The 22,885-nt window shown below is 36.5% G+C and overlaps 1 protein-coding gene across 4 annotated transcripts in view; it reads left to right on the top strand.

Annotated features, from left to right (window-relative positions):
• Nucleotides 1–22,885, top strand: part of VTI1A (vesicle transport through interaction with t-SNAREs 1A) — a 269,515-nt gene that overhangs the window by 166,969 nt on the left and 79,661 nt on the right. For 2 of the 4 annotated variants that reach the window (XM_084290595.1, XM_084290596.1), the window contains one exon: nt 575–647. In XM_084290595.1, the coding sequence (XP_084146721.1) occupies nt 575–640 (66 nt within the window). In that variant the 3' untranslated portion in view covers nt 641–647. The remainder of the gene's footprint in view (nt 1–574; nt 648–22,885) is intronic. The other 2 variants (XM_084290593.1, XM_084290594.1) reach the window with 1 other exon arrangement.

Below are 22,885 nucleotides of genomic sequence, written 5' to 3' on the forward strand. Positions count from 1 at the left end.
TTGGGCATCCATTCCACTGATGGCTGCTGTAAGGTCACAACAGGTTTTGTCTTTAAAGGGCAGTATGGGCATATTTCTTTTATGCAGAATCAGTAAAATGACACTGTTCTGTATTACTGCTTTTTCTTTAAACTGGTGTCTTTGAAAAACAGTGAAAGAAAGATGTTTGTTTTTCTTTTCATAAAACATCAGGAACACAGCACATGGCTGTCCCTTCGTCCCTAGATGCATTCACTCATATGCATAACCAATACACATACACACATCAATGGGAATTACAGATATTGATCTATAGAGCATCTACCTTCAACCTGTTGTTTGTAAAGCTTTTGCTCTTTATCCTGATTCATCTTTGTTGCCTCAGTGTCTTATCTTCCACTGGTTTCATGTTTGTGAAAGTAAAGACCAGACAAAACATTTTCAAATTTCAGAGCTTCGGTGGCTTTCTCACGTGTGAGTTTGTTGCAGACTGAAACTGAAGTTGATTGAATCAAACAACAATAGAAATAGCTATTCTTTGTACAGAATTGAGTACATGTGACATTTGATTTTAATGGGACTCTTTTCTCCCCAGCTTAGAGAAACAGATGCAAACCTGGGGAAGAGCTCCAGGATTTTGACAGGGATGTTGCGAAGGTAAGGCCAAGGTAGGGACACTTCCACTCTTTCTTTTTTTCCCTCTTTCCCTCTGTGCCTTTACTTTTAGTTCTAGTTCAGCCTCTGCATTTTGCTGACTTACTTGACTTTTTTACACAGGTTGCTATGTAGAATTTCTTCAAATGAATTCTGATAATGAAGCAGGCAGGGTTAGATAGAAGGCTTTATCACAGCTATGGAAAGAATTTTCTGTAGCCTGAGGGATTACCCCTTGTTCACTCATTTCTCATCTTTGTTTCTTTGTATTTGGGGCTTTTTTGGTCTGTTCTAAAAATAAGATTTTTGATGATGGTTTCCTGCATTCCTTATTCTCAGGTGTTTTCAGGGTTTTTTACCTATTAGATTTTATGTGAGAAAGTTTGTAAATCTTTTGGGGCAGCATAAATTTGCTAACAGAGAGCAAATGATCAGTTTTGTCTGAATAGATTTGGCAGACACTGTAAAATGCTGTGATTTTAGCATGTTTCTTCCATGTTTTCAATGGTGTGCAAATTGTCGCTGGGATTAAAGTGAGATGATACAGAAAGGGAAAATTTACAACATGCTAAAAATCTATGTGGGTTTGAAGTGAGGGAGGTATCCACTGATTATTACCCACCTTAAATTATATCAGTAGCTTCCCAGACAATTTTTTTTTGAGTCTGTGGCATCTCTGGATATGTGTTCTTTACCCAGTGAAGCAACACAAGCTTCTATGTGATATCCATGTTTCTGTACTTTTATTCAGCTTCCTGAAAAAGAAAAGCATCTCTCTAATAGGTGATGTTGGGTGCTATGAAAACACATTTTTCCAAGGAACATATAGCATCCTCAGAAGAGTGAAGTATGAAATTACATTTCCCGTGGGCTTTTACATGGCATGTTTGCTTAACACAACTAGCTTTTTTAAAAAACAAACAAAAAAGTAAGCTTTAGGAGAATTTTTGATTTATCACTTGCCTTGAAAAACAGCAAAATGAGAATATAACTTGTTCTATAGCACAAGCTTTATCTTTTCATAAGTCTCCTTGGAAAAATGGCTTTGTTAGTACCTTTTATACTCAGTTGACAAAGGTTAAATTGACCAAACCTGATGCCTTCATTTCACAGATTTCTTACAATTCCAACTCCAAACTGTAACATATAAAATTCTCTGATTAAGAGTAATATGTAAATGACATGAGCTAAATTTAAAATCCATGGAGAAAGAAAGTGGCAATTGAAAGGGATGCTTCAGTGCTTGTAGACAATCTAAATAAAACACACACACACACACACAAAAAAAAAAAAAAAAAAAAAAGGAAAGAAAGAAAGAAAAGACACAACCAAACCCAAGTCTCCCCAGGAAGGACCCTGCGACATGAGCTGTAACGAATATTCTGCATATGTCTCCATTTTGTCAAATCTCATTAAAGGGGTTTCTTGCTTTATGTCAATTGAGCTGTCCAAAAATCATTCATCATTTTAGTGTAAAAAAAAATCATGCGGTTATTTAAATAATATCATATTAATGTTAAAGTTCAGCTGTCATTTAATAGTATGGCTTAATCAGACATAGCATTTAGGAAAAATAGTTTTTTCGGGGTTTACTTGGCTTTCAGGTTGGCAGATTCAAATAAGGATTTATGGGTTTCTGAACCAATGTATTCTTTCCATGTTTATGCTTGAGATACCTCAGCCTTTTTTGCAGCACCCTGTAGTCTGTTATTTTCAATAAAATAAAGTATCTCCTCATATTGTGTTTGAATACATTTGCAAGTAATTTGGAGAAGCTGGAACAAAAACATATGCTGTAACCTTTGACTTTGTTTTGTGTTTGGGAATCACAGTTAGGAGTCCTAGTTTATAACTGTTCCATAAGCCAAATGAAAAATGTGATCTCTCTGAAATATACTTGGGTTCATGTTTTCAGACAAAAGGGTTATGCAATTGGAACACAAGAATGGCGTGGTTTTGTGTGTCAAGAAAGCATGGGATTTCCTTTTTATTTAACAAAAATACTGAGTTGGTTCACCCATCTGGATGAAAGGCAGGTTAGGGTTTAGGCTCAGTTCAGGTGAATTCAGGTGAATTTGTCAAAAGAAATGACTCAGCATATATGTAACTTGCCGTAGAAGATTTTCAGGATGTTTTGTAAAAACACTGAATAGGTCCATGGTAAAATTAATTTGCTCTATGACTATTGACTAGAAATCTAGCATTATCCCAGACTCAGAATCACCCCAATGTTGTTTAGTCACACGGATAGTCATAACATATGAAACCCACAAAATCAGCACAAATTAGATAAATACAATGTAAAAAATAATTAACACGGATTGGCAGTTGTGTCCTAATTCTGCATACTTCAGTAAGTACTACACAATGTTTCACTTAATTATTGGAACCAATGAAGAAAAATGCTTGAGGACTATTCTTCACATCATTATCATACAGAAAAGGTAATGTTAAGCTGAACATTGCTCACCTTAGCTGCTGCTCCTACAATATGTATTTTATGATATGCTTGAAGTTGTGTGCCAGACTAATACTCTGTGCATTTAATTAATGCCAAACTGCTTCTATTTTTACCCTCTGGGAAAGGTAAAGCAGCATCTCTTCTGAGATGGCCAAACGAGTGTTTAGATATTTAAATAGGTAGCGTTCTTAATGAGGGCTAAAATACTCCCTTTGTACAACTGAAATTCCCTGGCATTGCATTTGTGCATAAAAAGTTATGTAGGTGAGGAATGAAAGCGGGAATAAGTTTTGCTAGTTGCCATAGGTCAATAAAGAAATCAGTGATAGAATAGGGACAGATCTTCCTATTCCAGCTTGCTCCTTTAGCAACTTAAAGTAGCCAGGTTTATGTACTGGACTTTATCTCAGTATTTTGTGTATATGGGTAAAGAGTTTTTTTTGTAACAAATCTTTCAAAATATTCTTGCTTTGAAATACTTGTAATATTCTTTTTCCTTATCTGTAAATAAGCCTACTGAGATGCCTCTAAACTAGAATGTTACACTTACGGCAGGCACTTCGTTACTAGGATATCACCATGTTGATAATGTCAAAACATTAATCATTTTCTTTTATGTGTATCTAGAGCTCTGGACATCCTGACATTTTATGACTACTCTTTAAAGCACTGAGACTGTAACAGAAGCTCAGTGTCGTTTCAGTTATAGAATTTGTATGTAATAGATTTTAACAGAAGGAAAGGCATCCTCTGTGGTCCTCTGCAATGTTGCCATCTCAGACATCTATCCTTTGGCCTCTACCCTGATGTGAATTAGGGAGTGCTAGAAAAATTAGAGTGTCAGAAAGAAGCAGAGAAGAATATGTTGTGACAGATCTTCAGTTGTTTCTCCATATCCTAAGCCAATAGCCTAGAAGAGCTTTTAGGAGAAGAATTTGGACAGTCTCCAAAACACACTCAGCCCAATTTCAGTGGGAAACAAACAAACCTAGAAGTAACCAGATAAAAATTTCAGTATATTTGAATCTTTATCACATTAGCAGGTAAATTCTATGTACCTCCCAGACAAATATTTTAGAAAAATATTTACTTCCCTCCACAACAATATTTGATTCTGCCTGGCTCAACAGGATTTTTTTATGCCCAAAATTCTCTTTTGATCTTCAAATTTCAGATCATCTCAGAAGATAACTTCTGAGTTATCAACAATTCTTTGAGAAACTTGTGAATACCTTTGCTCTTATAAAAGGGACTTTAAAAATATATATATTTCAGATAGGACAGAGAAAATTTCAGCTGGTGAAAAAGAAACAATACGTGTTCAACTCTCAGGTGATAAATGAGATGGCTTACCAACATGTGCATAACCAATGTGACCACAACCATAAACATGGAATGCTTCCCCCTCCAAACTATTTGTAGTCAAGCTCCTTCACTCTTCTTTACAGGTATTTTATCTTCTTGCATTATTTCTAGTCAAACTATGTACTTTTGAACTCCAAGGAAGTCCAGACCCCACAGTTATCATTCAGCATTTCATACAATCATACGACAATTTGGAAGAGACCTCTAGGGGTCATCTAGTCCAACCTCCTGTTCAAAAAAAGTCTAACTATAGAGCAGACTGCTCAGGGACTTGTCAAGTGTTGAACACATCTAAGATTGGAGATACCAAAACCTCTATTGGAAGTCTCGTCAAGCAGTAGTTGAAATAAGCACTTTTTCCAGGAAGCAAATGGAAATTTCACATCATCCAGCTTTTGTCCATTGCCTCTGGTCCTAAGTATAAAGCATCATATTCAAAACATAAGTGTTCTAGAACTGACCTTCAGAGGAAATTTTTTAAACAGAGTGTGGGGTGCTCTGCCATTGACTTGGTGGCATGGCCATTCAGCAATTGGTGCACAAGAGATTTTATTTGCTTTCTCACACTCCTGGAGACATGAAAAGTTAGTTATGGTCTCTTCTGCCTTCTTTCTTGACTAGGAAGCCCCCATTCCCATACACAGAAGAAAATCAGCAGAGAAAGTCATCTCCTTGTTAAGACAAATTGAAACCAATACTGAGTGTTATCACTGTCTTTTTCCCTATTTCACTACTGATCTCTGTTTCCGTCCCCAGAAGTCCATAACAAAAAGATTTTCTTCTGAAATAAAGCTTATTGCAATATCAGTCATATCAGTCATAGCAGGCCATGATTGTTGAATAGTGAGCGAAGTTTAACATGCAGTTGGATCTGCCTTGTTTTCATGCTAATAAAGAAATTCCTCTTTCCAGCGGAACTTTGCATATTTGGTCCCAAGCCAAAAGAAGTTTGAGTAGAAATTGTTTCAGCAGCGCTTTGGTACATAAATGTATTTCTATTTTTACTTCAAGATGTATTTCTACACTGAAAAATGATTGAATGGTAAATCCTTTTGCAACATGTCTGCTCCATGTTAAATATTTACAGCTGCAGCTGTTTACTTCAGTAATTTAGACCTTGATTCAGGAAAATATTTAAGCATATGGTTAACTTAAACCAGAGAAGCAATTCTCTTAACTTAAGGGACACTGAATAAGGAGGGAGGGAGTAGCAGAACAATTCTGTGTCATCTCTTGGGGCAACACTGCTTTTACAGTGCTTCTTGCTCAAGGCCTATTACAGAGCAACACTGTCCATAATATTTCTATTGTTAGATGGGAACCATAAAATATACATAGGGTATGGTAGTGCTTACTGTCAGTGAAAGGACATTTTTTATTTATTTTTTTTATTTTCCTGACTTTTAACCATTTTATATAGTTATTATATTATTATACATGTTTGTACTTTGTTGTTGGTTTTTTTTTTTTTTTTTTTTTATCAGTTAAGAAGTGTTAAATATTTTCAGGAGGAAAATGTTAAGCTTTATGGTACTGTTAATCATAAGATAGTCTTTGGATAAGGAACATACAGCTTGTTATTCCAGAGTAAATCTTGACATTAATTAGTACCTGGTCATTTTTCGCTTTGTCTCTAACTTTAAAAAGAAACCTTGTTTCCTTGCTGAAGTGATGGACAAAACATCTGGAAAATGTAAATGTAATGTCAGTAAAATTCCCGGGGGTAAGCATTCTTCACTATTAGTAGTCCGACCAAAATGCGTGAAATGTACCTCTAGGTCTCAACAGCAAGAATTTTATAATAGTATGGGACACTGTGGGTTCCTTGTTCTCAGTGTAGATAGGACATGTTCATATATAAGTAAGATGCATGTTTTGTGTTTAATAACCAAGAGTCAATTTCTTAATCTTGATCATCTTTCTTGGATAAAATTTTATGTTGTTTCCAAAATGTTTTTGAAAAATCAAACTCTATTTTCATTCAGTGTTAGAAATACTTTCAGTTCATGCACCATAGAAAATGCAGCAGTCCTTTAAGCTGTTCCATAACCACTATAACTGTGGCAAGCAGTATACCTGGAGAATTCCAAGCCCTGTACTGAATGGCTGTAGAACAGGACCAACTTCAACATTGCAAACATGTAGCTACAATTAGTTTAATGCCATCTTATCCTTTGCAAACCTTCAGTTCCAACAGCCTAAGTGTTACAGAATTAAGTTTACTTTAGACCTTGAAAAAGAAAAGGAGCATAATGATTGATCTTCACATTTTAATAACTTCAGTGAATAGGATAAAATAAAGTCTGTGCTTTAATCTCCTTATACCTAGGCAAAGTCTTAGAAGGATATGTCCTTCATTGACTGAGACAGAAGCATTTATATTGTAGTTTTGTTTTATTTTTCAGATTGCTGGGAAGTTTTATCCATGTGTCAGGCTGCCTACACTAAGTCCATTATGAGCAAGGCTCTCAGTATTCTTTAGACAATATTTCCAATTCCCTTTTTTAATTTCTTTTTTAAACATACAATGGCCCTTGTTCTACCCTCCCCATTCCCTCTTTTCTATCATCTGGAATTACTATCTCATTTGCCCCCCTCCCCTTCCCTCAACTTGTGTCCAGCTGAACAGCTGGAAAGAACATTATCTTAAGCACAGTTGTGTTTCTGCAGGAAAGCAGGGTCCCAGTGGATAATTATCACAGCTAGTCCTACACTGCATATACCAAGAATGTAAAGCATCATAATAGGTTAAATATCATGTAACCCTTTGTGATTGTTCTTTGTATTGAGATACGTTGACTATCATTAAGCAGCTAGAGCCTAAAAAGGTTTGCAGTACTTTGTGTCATGAGTGAAACAAAAAGCATTTCATAGTCAGCATTGACATGTCTGAACCACAATAGATAGTTCTGTGACATGCTTTCATGAGAAGACATGTCTCGTATCAGCATAATCAGTGCAGTGCTTTCTTGCAGTAGTTACAAGCAGTTTCCAGTTGGATGAATTCTCTCTGACATAATATTAAGGAGTAGTGAAAGTGGTGAAAATATTTTGAATGTGATCAGATTGTTTATGTGAAGCAGGGAACCTGTTTGCAAAAGATGACACTGGTAATTGGTGAAATAATTGGAGACAACTCTTCAGAAATCAATAAAGTCAAACTTCTTAACGCCAATAGTAAATTAAGGATCACATTGTTCTTAAGATGACTCACACTATAGCTGTCACAAAACAATATACACCAGATTTTACACATTCCATTGACTGAGTGTTTAAGCCATAAATTTCAAAATGTACCATTTTCTGATTGCAGATCTTCATGATATTTTGCTACATGGGTCATTTCACTTTAATCCACAAATTTGCCAAAAACCGAAAATAAAATAGAATCATCTTGGAAGTGATCTCTGAAAAGTTCATCCCTTTTTGTTAAGACAGAACTGACTATCCCCATTTCAACCCTGACAGATATTTGTCTGGCCTGTTCTCCACTGATGAACATTTCTTATCTCCTCAGTCAAACTATTCCAAGGTTTCCCTAATGTTTGGCCCAAGTCTCTCTTCTTGGGTAGGCAGCGAGCTTTTACGTACTGGTGTATGTGAGATTGCTGTGCTCTTGCATGGCCTTGCTTGTCAAGGCCCATGACTTCTGCTATGGAAAGACTTTTCTGCTGAGCTTTTCAAGAATTAAAGAACGTAAATAATAGTGTACAAAATTAAATTATAGTTTCAAGTTCTCATCAAGTCAAGCCTTCTGATGGATTTCAGGAATGCAAAAATGGAATTGGAAAGTATTCTAAAAGGTAAATCCTAGAAGCTTAGCCTCTCCAAACAGTAGCTTCATGAATAGGTATCAGTGATCTTTGCAAATACAGACTCCAAAATTAAATCATTCTCATGATGTTGTGTATCTGGATGAAAACTAGAGGGTGTGCTAAGCTGAATAAAAGTAACATTTGAAACTTAAACAAGATTGACAAAATGCAGAGATTTAACATTATGTGGCACTTCTAAACGTTTTAAGAAAAAGGCAGTAATATTGTCAAACAAACGTCAGAGTTTTTGTTTAACTTATTTCTCCCCTCTTGCCCATACACACACCAGTGTTTCAGACTGATCTGGTATTTCGAGACAAATGGTGAGAATGGGAATTGTTTTGCCTACCTAGCCTTCTGGCAGTTCTCTGCAGGAAGCTTTGTTAGTCTTTATCAGGTAAAGAAGCTCTTTTCTGTATTCTGTGTATGACTTCCAGTAGCACTTGACACTTTTCTTCCTGCGCTTGATTGAAATTGTTGTCTTTTAATAAAAGAAAACTTATTCCGTCTTTCCAGAATAATTCTTCTCACACACCAAGGAATTAGTCTTTCAGAAAAATATGAAGTCATCAAACTAATAAGTTTGATGTCAGTTTGAAACTGTGATAAAAAAGTGATACCAGAATCTTGTCCTTAGCTAACCATTTAGATTAGATCATTTTCAATCCATTTTATACTAATAGGCTATCTAGTTTTGGCTATCTTCAGGAGACATGAGAGATTAAATGAATGACAATTGCAACAAAGGAAAACTTGGGATTTGCTGAGTAGAATTTTTGTACTAAATTTTTGTACTATAATTGTTTTGTGAAATCCGGAACCTGAATTTACCAGTCACACATGAGTAGTTTGGTCGCCTGTAGCATCATTACTAAATAATTTTTTTGTTTGTTTGTTTGTTTGAGCAAGGTTTATTGGGGTGGAGGTTTGTTGTTGTTGTTGTAATTTTACAAAAGAGGCCATAAATGATGACTGTGAGAAATCAACAGCAGAGGAATAAGAGGATTACTTAGAGTTTGCTACAGATAAATTAGCACTGCTGGTTGACAAGACCAAAACTGAGGGAGAATTTGTGTCCTTGTGTGGCATGTAATTATGTTGTATTGGACCTTTAAAACTCTTCAGAAGAAATGTTCACACATCACTAACCTGCTGAGCATCTGCCTGAAGAATAACAAAGTCATGAATTGGAAAGTGTGCTCTTACAATGAGAGATTGTTTAGTCTACTTGGTGGTAGGATGAAAATTTTCCTATTTTTTGCTAGTTCTTATATTTTAACTAATATGGAAGATTTGAAAAAGGCAAAGGAAGGCCAGTACAGAAATTGAGTGAAATGGAAAGGGCAGAGAAAACAATTTTATCGTAAACACTGAGATTTATGTTCTCTACAATGTTTGTGTAGTTCTAAGATGATTTATTAAAATAACTGAAATTGTTTCAGACATATCTAGAATAATATAAACAAAAGAGAAACTCTTCCTACTTCTTCCAGACAAACCTATGCATTGTAGCTCTTAATGCTCCTTCCGTTTTAGATTCAGGATTATAATTCACATTTTAAGATCAGTTTATTAATTATTTTCTTTGAAGGCTTGAAAAAATATTCAAGTAATCTAAATAGTCAAGAGCTATAATTTATTAGAATTATTTTATTAAGTTAGTCTATCTGCTGCTGGAAATTTCATGAGGTGGTCTCTTGAAAGATATGTCTTCAAAATGGTATGGGACAAAGGATTTCTGTAAGGGAGGGTTTATTCCTCTACTTGTTTTATGCATAAGCAAGTTTGGATTTTTTTGCTAGTTTACTTCAAATGTTGCCTGACTGCATGTTCTTAAGAACCGTGGCTGTACACAATTGTGTATGCAAGAGATATTAGTACTTCCTAGTTCAAAAACAGAAGAGTTTTTCACTGACCTGAATGCCTTCTGCAAATAGTAACATTTTTCCATGAGTGTTAACATGGCTTAGCTTGCAGGATCTCACTATGTAGCATTTATTACCCAAGAACTTTTGTTTAGCTTGGACTTTGCTATATTAACTAAGTGGTAACCCAGAAAGTTTGTGTAACATTTGCAAGTTAGAGCGAAGTCTTCACCTCATCCCATTCAGAAGATCTTCTGATAGTTTAAGATTACAACACTAACAGATAATTTTTCTTTTTGAATAAAAATTGCTTCAAATATTATTTTTGCACCAGCTGCTTGCCTTCCCCTGATAGAAAAAAAAAAAAAAAAAAATGGGGGTAGGGGGACAAACAAACCTTTATGTTTCTAAGACATTATTTTTGTGGTTGCATATAAATAATGCATGTAAATAAGGAGTTGTTTGAGAAACGTGGTTCTAAGTGTGCCTGGTCTTGCATAGGTGGTGGGAAGCATGTGGTCTACTTTATCCATGCAGAGAAACTTCCTTGCTGTTTTCTGTCACTGCTGTGGTTTTTCAAATGCAGTTTTCTGCGTGAATGGCACACACGTGTTGATTGTGAAGGTAACATTCTTTCAGTACGGCCTTAAAGCTAATTACTCTTGGTGGCAGTGGGGCTTTGTACCTCATTTGTGAACAGCTATTTATACTACTACGCCAGTACAAAGCAATGTTTCACGTTACCAGTTTACCAGACTATTACACCATTGTGTTTTAATCCACTGTAGGTGGATGGAGAATATGAGCCATCTGTTTTATTTAATGATATAATCAGTAAACAATATATGCACTTTACACATTTGGTCATTAAAGATGCCCATATTGTTGGACCCTGTATTTACATTGTAAATTGGTGTATTCACACATCAGCTCTTTCTGGTTTAAAAGGCTTGCTGTGTTCATACGATGGTACAAAGCAAGCTCAGTAACTGCTTGAACCCAGCGCAGGTGGTCGAGCTAGTTGCCACACAGATCAAAAGTCAAACAACTGTGAATCTTCCTTTGAAATGGCATTTAGAGAGACAAAGCGGGTCTTATCTTCACAAACAAGAAAGAGTTATAGATATACATCATGAAGTTATGAGAACAAAAAGGGGTTTCATAGTCACTCTGTATCAGAAAATCCAGTGCTGCAGACTTTTGGGAAGGCATCTTTGGAATATAAAGACCATCTTATTTTACTGGAAATTTGGAGGAGTGAGTCGGAATTATTAAATATGAGAATGTTCAGTGATTTCAAAACTTTGGAGACAAGAAGTTGCCTGCTTTCACAGTCAATTTAATTTTATTTTATTTTCAGCAGTGCTTTAGCAGAAGAAAACAAACAGCAAGAGCAAAACCTAGTCTTATTCAAGGGACAGGGGTGAATGTGTTTGCTAGTGTGAGCTAGAAACAAAGGAATCTGCTTAAGATTTCAATTTTCCTAAAGTATCCTTGGTGAATGCCAAAAAAAATAGCCACCAAAGTACATTAAAATTCGCTGATAAGTAAACTTCGCTTTTACTTCACTGATAAGTAAAATCTTCTTGTTTGTTAGAACTTTTTTAAAGAGATGAAAGATAACATAATTCTGTATTAAAATTAAAACAGTAATGTTAATTTTACTGTTTCACTTCAGAGTTTGTGCTCCAGATGCCTAAGGAACATATTGGAGGACTCAGTTCACACTTTAACCTGTGGGCTACTTTTGAGCCTGGCTGATGTGCTCTCTAACTGCCCCAGTGATGCTGTCTATCCAAGGCCCTACCTGTGGCTCACACTTCCATTAGGTGGCACGTGTTGGCATGTCTCCACCAACACCTATGGAGCTATATTTATTTATAGCAGCTAAGAATCTAACCCATTTGCATGAAGGCCAGACTTCCATGCCCCTGCATCCATTTTTGAGAAACAATTTCTACCCATCAGAAAAAAAAAATATATATATATATATATATGCCAGGAGGGCCAACCGTGTCCTGGGGTGCATCAAGCACGGCATCGCTAGTAGGTCAAGGGAGGTGATTGTCCCGCTCTACTCTGCGCTGGTGCGGCCTCACCTCGAGTACTGTGTGCAGTTCTGGGCACCACAGTATAAAAAGGACATGAAACTGTTGGAGAGTGTCCAGAGGAGGGCTACGAAGATGGTGAAAGGCCTGGAGGGGAAGACATACAAAGAACAGCTGAGGTCACTGGGTCTGTTCAGCCTGGAGAAGAGGAGGCTGAGGGGAGACCTCATCACAGTCTACAACTTCCTCGTAAAGGGGTGTCGAGTTGCAGGAGACCTTTTCTCCATTAACACCAGTGACAGGACCCGCGGGAACGGGGTTAAGCTGAGGCAGGGGAAATTTAGGCTTGACATCAGGAGGGGGTTCTTCACAGAGAGGGTGGTTGCACACTGGAACAGGCTCCCCAGGGAAGTGGTCACTGCACCGAGCCTGTCTGAATTTAAGAAGAGATTGGACTGTGCACTTAGTCACATGGTCTGAACTTTTGGGTAGACCTGTGCGGTGTCAAGAGTTGGACTTGATGATCCTTAAGGGTCCCTTCCAACTCAGGATATTCTATGATTGTATGATTCTATATATATATATCAGCACTAAAAAATTGTGGTCTGTCAGTTGTATCCTCCAATAAAGTCTGTACAGAAATGGGGATTTCCTGCATCAGAGTTCTGTTTACAGATCAGACTCTTGAACTGCCACTGTATTAAATTAGAATGCATAATTTGCACAAGTTTAGCTACTTTTGGTACCATGGAGATCATAGGCTTGCTTTGTCAGAGTATGCATCTGGTTCCAGGAAACTTGCAGTATGATTCTGTTAGAGTGAAACTGGTGATTGGATCTGATTTTTTTTTTTTTTTCTCAGTGTGTTTTATAAGGAAATATAGCCAGGTTTGTCACTGGGGCAAGGCCTGACTGGTATCACCAGTAGACAGCTGGGGGAAAGGACTTGTGGAAATGGTATGGCTAAAAGGGAGATTGCAGGTTGGAGAGGATGGAGGAGTTGTCTTGTGCTTACCAACGCACAACTGCTCGGCTTCTATCAGTCTGCTGATAGAAGTGGAGCTCTGTGTGTCCCAGGTCTTTAGCTCAGATTGAGATCATCTTTCAAAGCAGCAGCATGTCTGTGAGGATAAATTCTTAGTCATTTTGAGTTGTATGTGCTTATATAAAAAGCTAGAAGCAAAATATTAATACATACAAGATTGAGATTTTGGTTTTGGTTTCTGTTCCTACATAATGCAGCTATATTTGGAGGCACTGAATATATATGCAGTAATAAAGTCTGTTTGCTAATAACATGTATGTTTAGTTTCCAATTAGTATTACAAACATGCTTTCTGAGTCTTTACATTGGTTTCAAAAGCAAGCTAACTATATTTTTATTTTTATTTTATTTTAATCTTGGGGTGGGAGGAAAGAATATTTATTTACTAGGGCTTTTTTTTATGTTGCCACCAATTTTAGAGATAAAGTATTTTCAAGTGTATGAAGGAGGAGAAGATAAAAGATCTCATATTATGAACCTTTATATATGCTTCTAAAATATACTATAATTTCATGGTTAAAATATTTAAAATAAAACAAAATAAGACTCATCTATAAATGTCCCTTTTATAGGCTTTTCATATCTGTATTTCATCTAAGTTGAATGTTAAACATTGGCATGTTTCCATATGTTTCATTATGTATTGCCTTCTGATTTTGAGATACTGTGTCACTAACACATTTCAAATATTGTAAAGGTGTTGAGATTTTTTTCCCCATCACAATCCAGGAAAAACAATCAGAAATTTGACTACTAATGTTTGAATTGTGATTTTGTCTTGGGTATCTGCAGACCCATCTGTTTCAGCGCACCTCTAAAATGAGGATAATGTTCCATATCTCAGCAATGCATTCCAAGGGCAACTGCCCTTAATTAATCTGTACATGGTCCTCGCATGACAACATGATGAGAGTTTGTGAATGATGGGCTGACTGGTAGCAGTGCCTGTCCTGATTTGGAGTTGTGGCTTAAATGGATTTAAAAGGGGTGAAAGAGAAGCATGGGAAGAATTTAGACTAGAAGAGTGGGGGGTATTTTATTTCCCATAACAGTCCATTACCAAGCACGTACCTGATCTTTCTAGCCACTGAATATAGATGTGCAAAACAAGAGGTATCCATTCTTTGTTGTCTTCTTCAGATAATATAATTTTAAGGTCTTCAGGTGACATTATTCATCTTTCCTTATGTGATATTTTTGTTGTTTTGCAGACAGAAAAGAGTGTTTTAGTGGGTTCAACAAATGCTATTAATGTATTCTGGAAACATACTGATTAAGTGTATATAGAGGAGCAATAGTATTAAATTTGATGTACTAGTCTAGGCAACTGCTTCTTTCTCATGAAAAAAGGCTTACTTATTGCTCTTGTCAGAAATGATGTTCTTGTAGTTACTGTGGTCTGAGATGTATTATTGCTGACTGCTGTCAACTAGCAAACAAACAATAGAAATGTTTGTTAAATACTTTAGGGTTCCTCAGAGAAATATATCCCAACAAATGCAACATTTTACGGCTTACTTTAACAGTAATGGTATTATCTTGTTCAGAGAAGGTATGGAAGAGAGATGTATAGACTAAGAGGTAAAGGTAGACAGATACTTACTTCCCCTGGCTAAAATTAGCTGCTAGATTGCTTTACTTTCCTGCTGTCACCTCTTGCCTCTGGAGAAACATAATTTATTATAGAACTTGAATGGGGAAATCCATTAAGATAATCTAGGACACAAATTCTCTCATGTATAGTAACTTCATGACCAAGGATATAGTTATGATCCTTTGAAATTCCAGTATTTTGTTGTTCAGCTTCTAATTAGAGAGACAATAAAATGTGAATTTGAGTTGCATTGTGTTGAAAAATACAATGATGTGGTGCTGCTCTTAGCTGTAAAATTCAAAGAGTTGTATAGCAGTCACATGTTGAAGGATAAGGCAAAATGGAGTTTGATTGAGATAGCTGGTAATGATGCTATAGAGCACCCTCTTCATGAAGAGTATTCATTACAGAACACCTCTTGGGCTGGTGTACTTGGTTGGTCATATTTTAACAGCTGTCTTTGAATTATTGATGATATATTAAAGCTCTACCAGCAAGCAGTGGGAGAATTAAACTCCCACATGCCAGTTCCTTCAGATGATTCCTCTTTGAGGAATCTAAGTGATCAAATGAGATAAGCCATTTATAATTCTTCAAGCGGGAATTGTTCACAAGTACGATGGTTTCTTAGTAAATTCCCAGTGTTCTCTTTGGAGTAAGATGGAGTATTTAAAATAGTATGATACATATATATGATGGTAAGAGTATTATAGAATTGTTTTATAATAAACTACATTAAGCACATAAACAGTGTTCCAGATACTTAGCAGCCTGTTCCCAAGGAAATACAAATATTGTCTCAGAGATTCATACTGTAAAGATGTAGGTGATTACAGATATAGGGAACACTGAATTCATCCAAAGAAAAGTCAGTGCTGCAGAACTTCTGCCATGCTGTGTTTCAGGCAGTGAATTTTGGATAGTTATAATTCAATGTCCATTGAAATCAGTGGACAAGCTTGTGCCCAAATGCTTGTTCTCTGAGCCTGGAAGGAGAAGCAGGTGCACAATGTACCAGAGAAAAATCCTGTTTGATGAATGTAGAGACTAGCTTATAGTGGAGTTGCTGTTTTGTCTTCATGCTCCTCTGGCCCGATTACATAGAAGTTTTGTAGGAACATATTGTTGTGTCTGACCTGGGTAATAAAAATGGTTTGGGAGGACTGTTAAGCCTGCTCTTTAAACCATTAAATTCTGAGACTGATTTTAGTTTGGAACCCACTGCACCCTGCTTTCTTTGATGCAAGCCCTGAGAATATCTAATCATTGTTTAAAGGAGTGGACTCCTTGGGGGGAACAAAGCCAAGAAGTGGCCCCAGTGGATGCCTCCCCACATGGAAATCAATCACCTCCTGATTTGATAGCTTTCACGCTAATGTGTCTTTCAAGGGGACCGTTTTGTCTTGCATTGTTACTTATTTGACTCTTCATTTATTTCAAACTTAATTGTCATTAGAGGGTTTTTTCTATTGGCATCTGGGGAATAGTAGTTTATTGCATATTGTTGTGTTTGTCTAAAGGCAATTGCACAAGCTTGAAACCTAATCCTTGTAATCTTTCCTACTAGGGATAACTTGAGATAAATACTGCTGTATGCTTAGTGGGAGTGGGTCTCCACTTTTTGATCATCCATGTCTAAATGTTGAGTAATACTTAAGGGAAAATGTTCTCAAAACATTCCTTAGATGATTATTAGATTATATTTTATGTTTGATAAAAACTGGAAAATTGTGTAAATATTTGCTTAACATCCCACCCCTAAAGCAATTTATTTCCTTTCTGGCCTTCAACCCTCTTGCTCAGTGAAATGAGATCAGTCACTTTCTGTTTATATTCAGTTTCACTTTGCAGTTTTCATGGATGTGTGGTGTGATGCTGTTGTGTATGGAAAAGCACTGCAGGGACATATTTAAATAATAAGTGGGGAATAAAGAGGAAGGAGGGAAAAATCTTTTTAAAATGTTTTCTAGGCTTTTCCTGCATTTTAAAAGTAAATAAATGCTACAGTTAAACTTCTTGTGTGTGGCATGCTAATAACTAGTGTTAGTATTAATTAAGAAAAAAAAAAATCCTGTTCTGCTTTCCTATAAATTATTTGTCACATAATAAGACCAGTTTGTATATTTTATGTTCCTGTGGCTACCATTCAAATCAGCCTTTAGCAAAAGTGAACACACGGGATATCTTGCTATTACAAGAGGAAATCCCTGCTTCATTTTGGACACTCTGTGGTGGATGAGTTTTCTGTGATGACTTTTTCACATGCACAACAATCAATGCAATACTCACCTAGGTCAACTGTATGGCCATTTTCTCCTATCTGAATGTTTTCATTTTGGATTAATACATGCTATGGATCTCAAAACTGCAGACGTCGGAACAAATGGTAGGTCCTAGTTAGAGCTTTATTAGATAGCGTTCAGAGGAATATTGTGTTGTGGAAAAACAACCATTAGTCAATAATTTTTTTTAAAAGACTGAGGACACTTCTCTGCACTAACCAGTGTTGAAGCATTTGTGTCATGCATTGCAAAATGGCTGTTTGAGCTGCAAAAAGGGCTGGAGCTTCTCTTGAGTTGTCTTTCCTTCCCACCATGTTTTTGCAATTAAATACTGGATGAAGATTCTTTTTCCTTTCCTTTCTTTTTTTTTATTTTATTTTTTTAAATTTTGTTTTTTTTTTTTTTTTTTTTTTTTTGGTTGTTGTTGTTTTAAATGTGTTACTTTTTCCTTAATGTGTAGCAGCTGATTTTTCCTCTGTTGGCTCACTTGGGCACAGAGACAAACCTCCTTTCAAGGAACAGAGTTCCAACATTGTTGTTGATTATTTTAATGGGAAACCATCTGTGTGGTAAGGCAGGCTCCCCAGCTTCTTTCTGGAGATTTAAAAAAAAAAAAAAAAAAAAAAAAAGGAAGCATTTTAGTCAAAGGTAAAACCCTTTCCTCTGTAATGTGGATGGACTCACAAAGAAAACAGGCATAAAGGCCTGTGACTCAAGAAGACCTGATTTTCAAAAGCAGCAAGCCTGCAACAAGCAGTCCCTTGGGAACACAGCTTGCCCTTTTTCAGTGTTGTCTGCTCTTGGTACTTTTGACAAGGTTGCCATTGATACCTGCTGCTACTTTAGGGGGAAAAGAGCCAGTTTGCATCTGCAACAGCTCCTAAACCTTCTTCTTTTCTGGCTTAGCCCATCTTACCTTCCCAAAGTTTGAGTTGCATTTCTTCCTGGAGACTTGCTCTTTCTCTCCATGCCCTTTTGTGGTTAGCATAGCCTGTCAATCTGAGGTAGTTTTGACTTCTTTTGACAAACACCTTCACTTAGAATTACATTGTGGTTGCCCTGAAAAAAATAAGGCCTTTCTTTTCTTCCTTGCTCTTTATGAACTAGAGCCATAATGCATATAAGCTTCATGTAAGTTCACAATAGCACTTTGTCCTCTTTCACATCACTTGCCAAATAACTACTGTTGTGGCAACGGCTGTAACCAAGTATAGTGTCAGCGAGTTTTGCCATAACATGACTGGGTGCCAATAATTTTAATATAATGTGAAACACACTCCAGGCAGTGCAATGAGGCATCTGATTATTAAATTCCTTGAAATGTCATCTGGATTTTTTTTTTTTTACATCAATTCAGGTCTCAGAACTGGACAGTGTTGTGATTAAAAGAAAAAGAACAGAAAATTCTCTCATTATAGTAAACATTTCCAAGAAAACTCTCACCCTGAAGCAGACAGCTCTGCTCTGCTCACACAGACAGCAAGAGCAAAAGCAAAGGCTCTGTGAAGGCTATAAGGGTGGAGGTTATAATTGTGGCTACCAGTTGTTTGCTGCTCTTTACTGTAGCACTTTCTCCAGTGACAATAAATGCTATTTATTTTTAGGCTTCTTGTTCTGAGCTACTTATAAAAAGTAAAAGGTAGGAACCTGGTGAAGCATTTGTTTTTAATACATTGCTTACATTGTGCTCCAAAGCATGGTGTTCAGCATTATTGTTAATGATTGAAGCATTAGCATTTAATTGTGTAAAGCAATTAAAAAGCTCAATACTACTACTTCTTGGGCTGAGTCCATTAATACAGCAAGCATTAGTAAGAAATATATTGAAGAAGTTGAACAAGGTCATAAATGCTCTGTGTGCAAAGAGTACCTAATGCTTTTTTCGAAGCCTTTAAGAAGTAGTTTAAAAAAAAAAGAAAAAGAAAAAAGAAAAGAAAGAAAGAAAGAAAAAAAAAACCTTGCGAGGTGAATAGATAAAAGGCTTTCTTGGTTTAGTTATGTCAGTTTGACTTTTTCCTGTAATTGCTGGGGTTGTTTTGTTCCTAAAGACAGAATGGATGCCAAGCTGAAGAGGTAATTTCTGAGCACTGTTTCAAGATATTGTGAAAGTTCTCAACTTTTCCGTAATAAGAAAAATAACACTTCTCTAATGATGTCTGTTTATTGCATATTGTTCTTCTGTTTGCTGTTCAGTGCAGCTGGCAGCAAGTACTTGAGAGAAACCCAGAGCTGAAGAAACAGTGTAGAGGGACCTGAGCAGCCCTGAGTACCTGCACGCTGTGTGCACCAGCTCCTCTGGGTGCTGTCAAGCTCAAGCTGCACACAGTCTTCACCTTACATCACCGTGGATGAAATCGAAAGAGATCATTTGCGTTTGATCCCAGGTGTCTTTACATTTCAGTCCAGGCAGGAAAAAGCTTTTGGCAGCATGAAGCTGAATTGGACACGTCCGGATGTCACTCTCTTTGCGTCAGATGGGCTGACTGTGGGACATTCTTTTGGTAATCTTAGGAGTTACTCACACAATGAAAGGTCCAGATTTTTCCAACCTGTAAAGAGCTGTAGCAGAGCTCTGTAGTTGTAAAGTATCATTAAGTGCTCAAAAGCGAAGAAGTTTTTTACTAGGGAGGAGCTCAATCCAAAACCCTAAATGTGGATATTTCTTAAATCTTGGAATCTGTATCCGCATCTGAGTTTTGCAGGTTATATGTGCCAGTAGTGCATTAAACCAATGTATGACGTGGAAGTTTCCCTAAAACTTACAGTATCCCACATCCAGGTGCAGTTACAACTAATTTCTGCAGGCTTTGCTAGGCAGTTTCCAAGGGAAATTTTTGTTTAATTTAATATCAAGCCAAACCCACTGTATATCTTTCAGTCTCTACTTAATATTTAAACCTGTGCAGAACAGAAGCAGCACAGGCAGAAATAATATGGTGTTTCCCAAACTGACTCATTTGACCCTTAGCTTGGGAAAAGGACCAACCTGAAAAAGGAGAAGCAAGTTTTGCCTCTAGATGCACATAGGTTTTGGCTTCCGTAGTGATGCTGCAGGCATGACATTTTAAAAGGATGCAGTTGTTTTCAGTCCAAAAGCAAGCTGATTCTTCATGCATAGTTGACACTACTGTTTAGGCTGATGAGGGTAAATTTTAGGACAAACCACAGGAAATGGCTTAGAGAGGTGGAGGATATTAAGAAAATATTGTACTGCTGCTTTAGAAGTAAAATGAAACACTTTGGACTCCATTTTCCCATGCAGTGTTTAAAGCCATCATTTTGATAATTTTTTTTCACCAAAAAAAAAAAAATGCAACTATTGAAAACAAATGTGCTTCAAAACATATAATTGTTTTTTATAATATCAAGACAAGTCACATGAAAATCCTCTTCTCATGGAGGGCAGCTAGAGGTTTTGTGAAAAAACTTTCCTCTCCTTTCTCTGTCCCCTTACCACCTGTTTTAGGACTAATTGTATCCCCTTGGAAGTACTAACTTTTGTGAGAACTTTGAGAGTGAAAATTGTTCAACTGTTTTTTAAGGAAGAATCTGCTTTAGTAGGGAAGTCAGATGCAGCAATTGGACCAGAAATTGCATTTTAAAGCTGATGGACTGTATTCACTTTGGTATGTAGAGAATGGCAAAAGCAGTCATTAGTACCGAGAGAATTCTGTTCTTTCTCTGCCCCTGCTGCAAGATGAGCAAGAGCTGACCTTAACTTTTGTTTGTTTGTTCTCCTGTCAGGTAAAGAGTCCCCCCCACCCTTAGGAATGTTTTATTCTCTTTTTCTAAGGGGGTAGATTCAACTTTTGTAAAGAAAAATGAAAAATCCTTGACTGATATAAGAAACAGCTGAACAAGACCTAAGCTAACAGATTTTTTTTTTCAGCTTTCTACCTGTGAAGAAATAGAGTATTTTTAGGGTGAGGGGTGATTGTGGAAAGCAATGATTGAACAAATAACTGTTTTAAGGCCAGTACTAGAAATGCTTGCCAGTATAGTAATGTCAGTTGGAGGTGTGATTTTTGGCTGCATGTGTGTATTGGCAAAAGCCCTAGTATAGACATGGTTGTACCAGGGAAAAAAAAAAAAAAAAAAAAAAAAAAAAAAAACCTTGGCCAGTACGTTCTATTTTGCTTGGGGAGGGTATAAACTATAACAACAAAAGCACTTCTTTTCTGCTGGTGAGTTGCAACTCCAGTAAAAGCTAATGCCAACGCAGTTACACTGTTGTAGTGGCAAACCTTCTTCATAGATCCGACTTCTGAGTTTGGTATCCTAACATTAGCAACTGTGCTCTTGTTATTGTTAATTTTAACAGCAGCAACATCTGAAGGTGATTTGAGTGCCTTGGACTTTGTAGCATTGTAATGATCTGGAGTTTACAGATCTGCATTTAATTTGCTCCCAATATTTGGAAATACAAATTATATTAGACTCCATCTTTTGCATGCAAGACATTTCTTTGCAATCCTTTTCTAATGGCTTTTTCCTAGCTGCATCTCAAGTAAAAAGGCCTGCGTGCTTTGCAGCTAACTAAAAGCTGAAGAATGCGATTGTATTTGGATTTGTTTTCTGACTCATTACATGACTATTTGTAATAAGACACAGTTCTTTTAAGTGTAATAGAGTCTTCGTACCTAGTTTTTTGCAGATTTTTCCAGAATATCTTGAGGTACTGTCATTACCTCATGGGACTGCACAGTCATACGTGTAACGCAGTTGGCCATCCATGTAAGCTTTCCTTGTGTTTTACTCACGCATTAGGATGAGAAGGGAGTCTGTTGTTTGTTTGTTTGTTTGTTTTTCATACTGAAAAAAAAAAGTGCAGTAGCCATCTTCAGTGCATGAAATCAGAAGGGGCAAATACTCATTCCAGGTCCCGGCTTCATGTCACAAGAACATTTCAGCTATTGTGTAATCTCTCCAGAGAGTCCTCACACTGAGAGGGCAAAAACAATACTGTTCTCAATGCTGCTAGGGACATGACTCCTTGAGATGTTGTGCTGTCTGCCTTTGGTGATCACTACTGTGCTTATCTTACACTTGATATTTCATGCCAACTGGGTTTTATAAGAGCATACCAACATTTGAGCCTTGATTGCTAGACTATTTAGACTACTACTACCACATTATAATATGTTACAATGGTTGTTTTTTTGTTTGTTTGTTTTATTTTATTTTATTTTTTACTTTATATTTTCTCTGACTTCATTGGCTGTAAAATTAGGCCAGTGCTGAATGCTTTTGAAAGTCCCACCCTTCAGTTGGTTTTGGTTTTGTTGTTGTTTTCTATATCGGATGCAGGACTCACTAATATGTACTGGCATAGCATCTCACTGGAGCAGAACAATGATTTATTGTGCTAATTACTGACATCGCAAAACCACAGACAGTAATCTTGATCTTGGGGAAAAAAAAAATTTGAACACTAGGTTAAGACCTATTAAAAAAAGATAGTTTATATGAGTCTGGTAGGATAAGAAAGCTAAACATGTTGAGTTTTAGTCCGTTTCCTTTTCTAAGATTAAGTTTACTCTCTTTACAGTTAATAATTAAAATTAAAAAAAAAAAAAAAAAAAGGAAATGCTGGGGAAGTTTTGTGTTTGATAAATGATATACACATCTCAGGCTGTATTTTCAGCATTCCTTGTCTTTCAGACTCACAACTTACTTAATTCTAGGCTCAGAATTATTTTAATTCATGCTCAGAAAGCATGAGTTAAAATGATAAAAAGTTAACTAAGTTTAAATCAATAATTTTTTAGAATATTTGG

Source organism: Netta rufina, assembly GCF_964035555.1.
Source record: "Netta rufina genome assembly, chromosome: 7".
NCBI classification, from domain to species: Eukaryota; Metazoa; Chordata; class Aves; order Anseriformes; family Anatidae; genus Netta; species Netta rufina.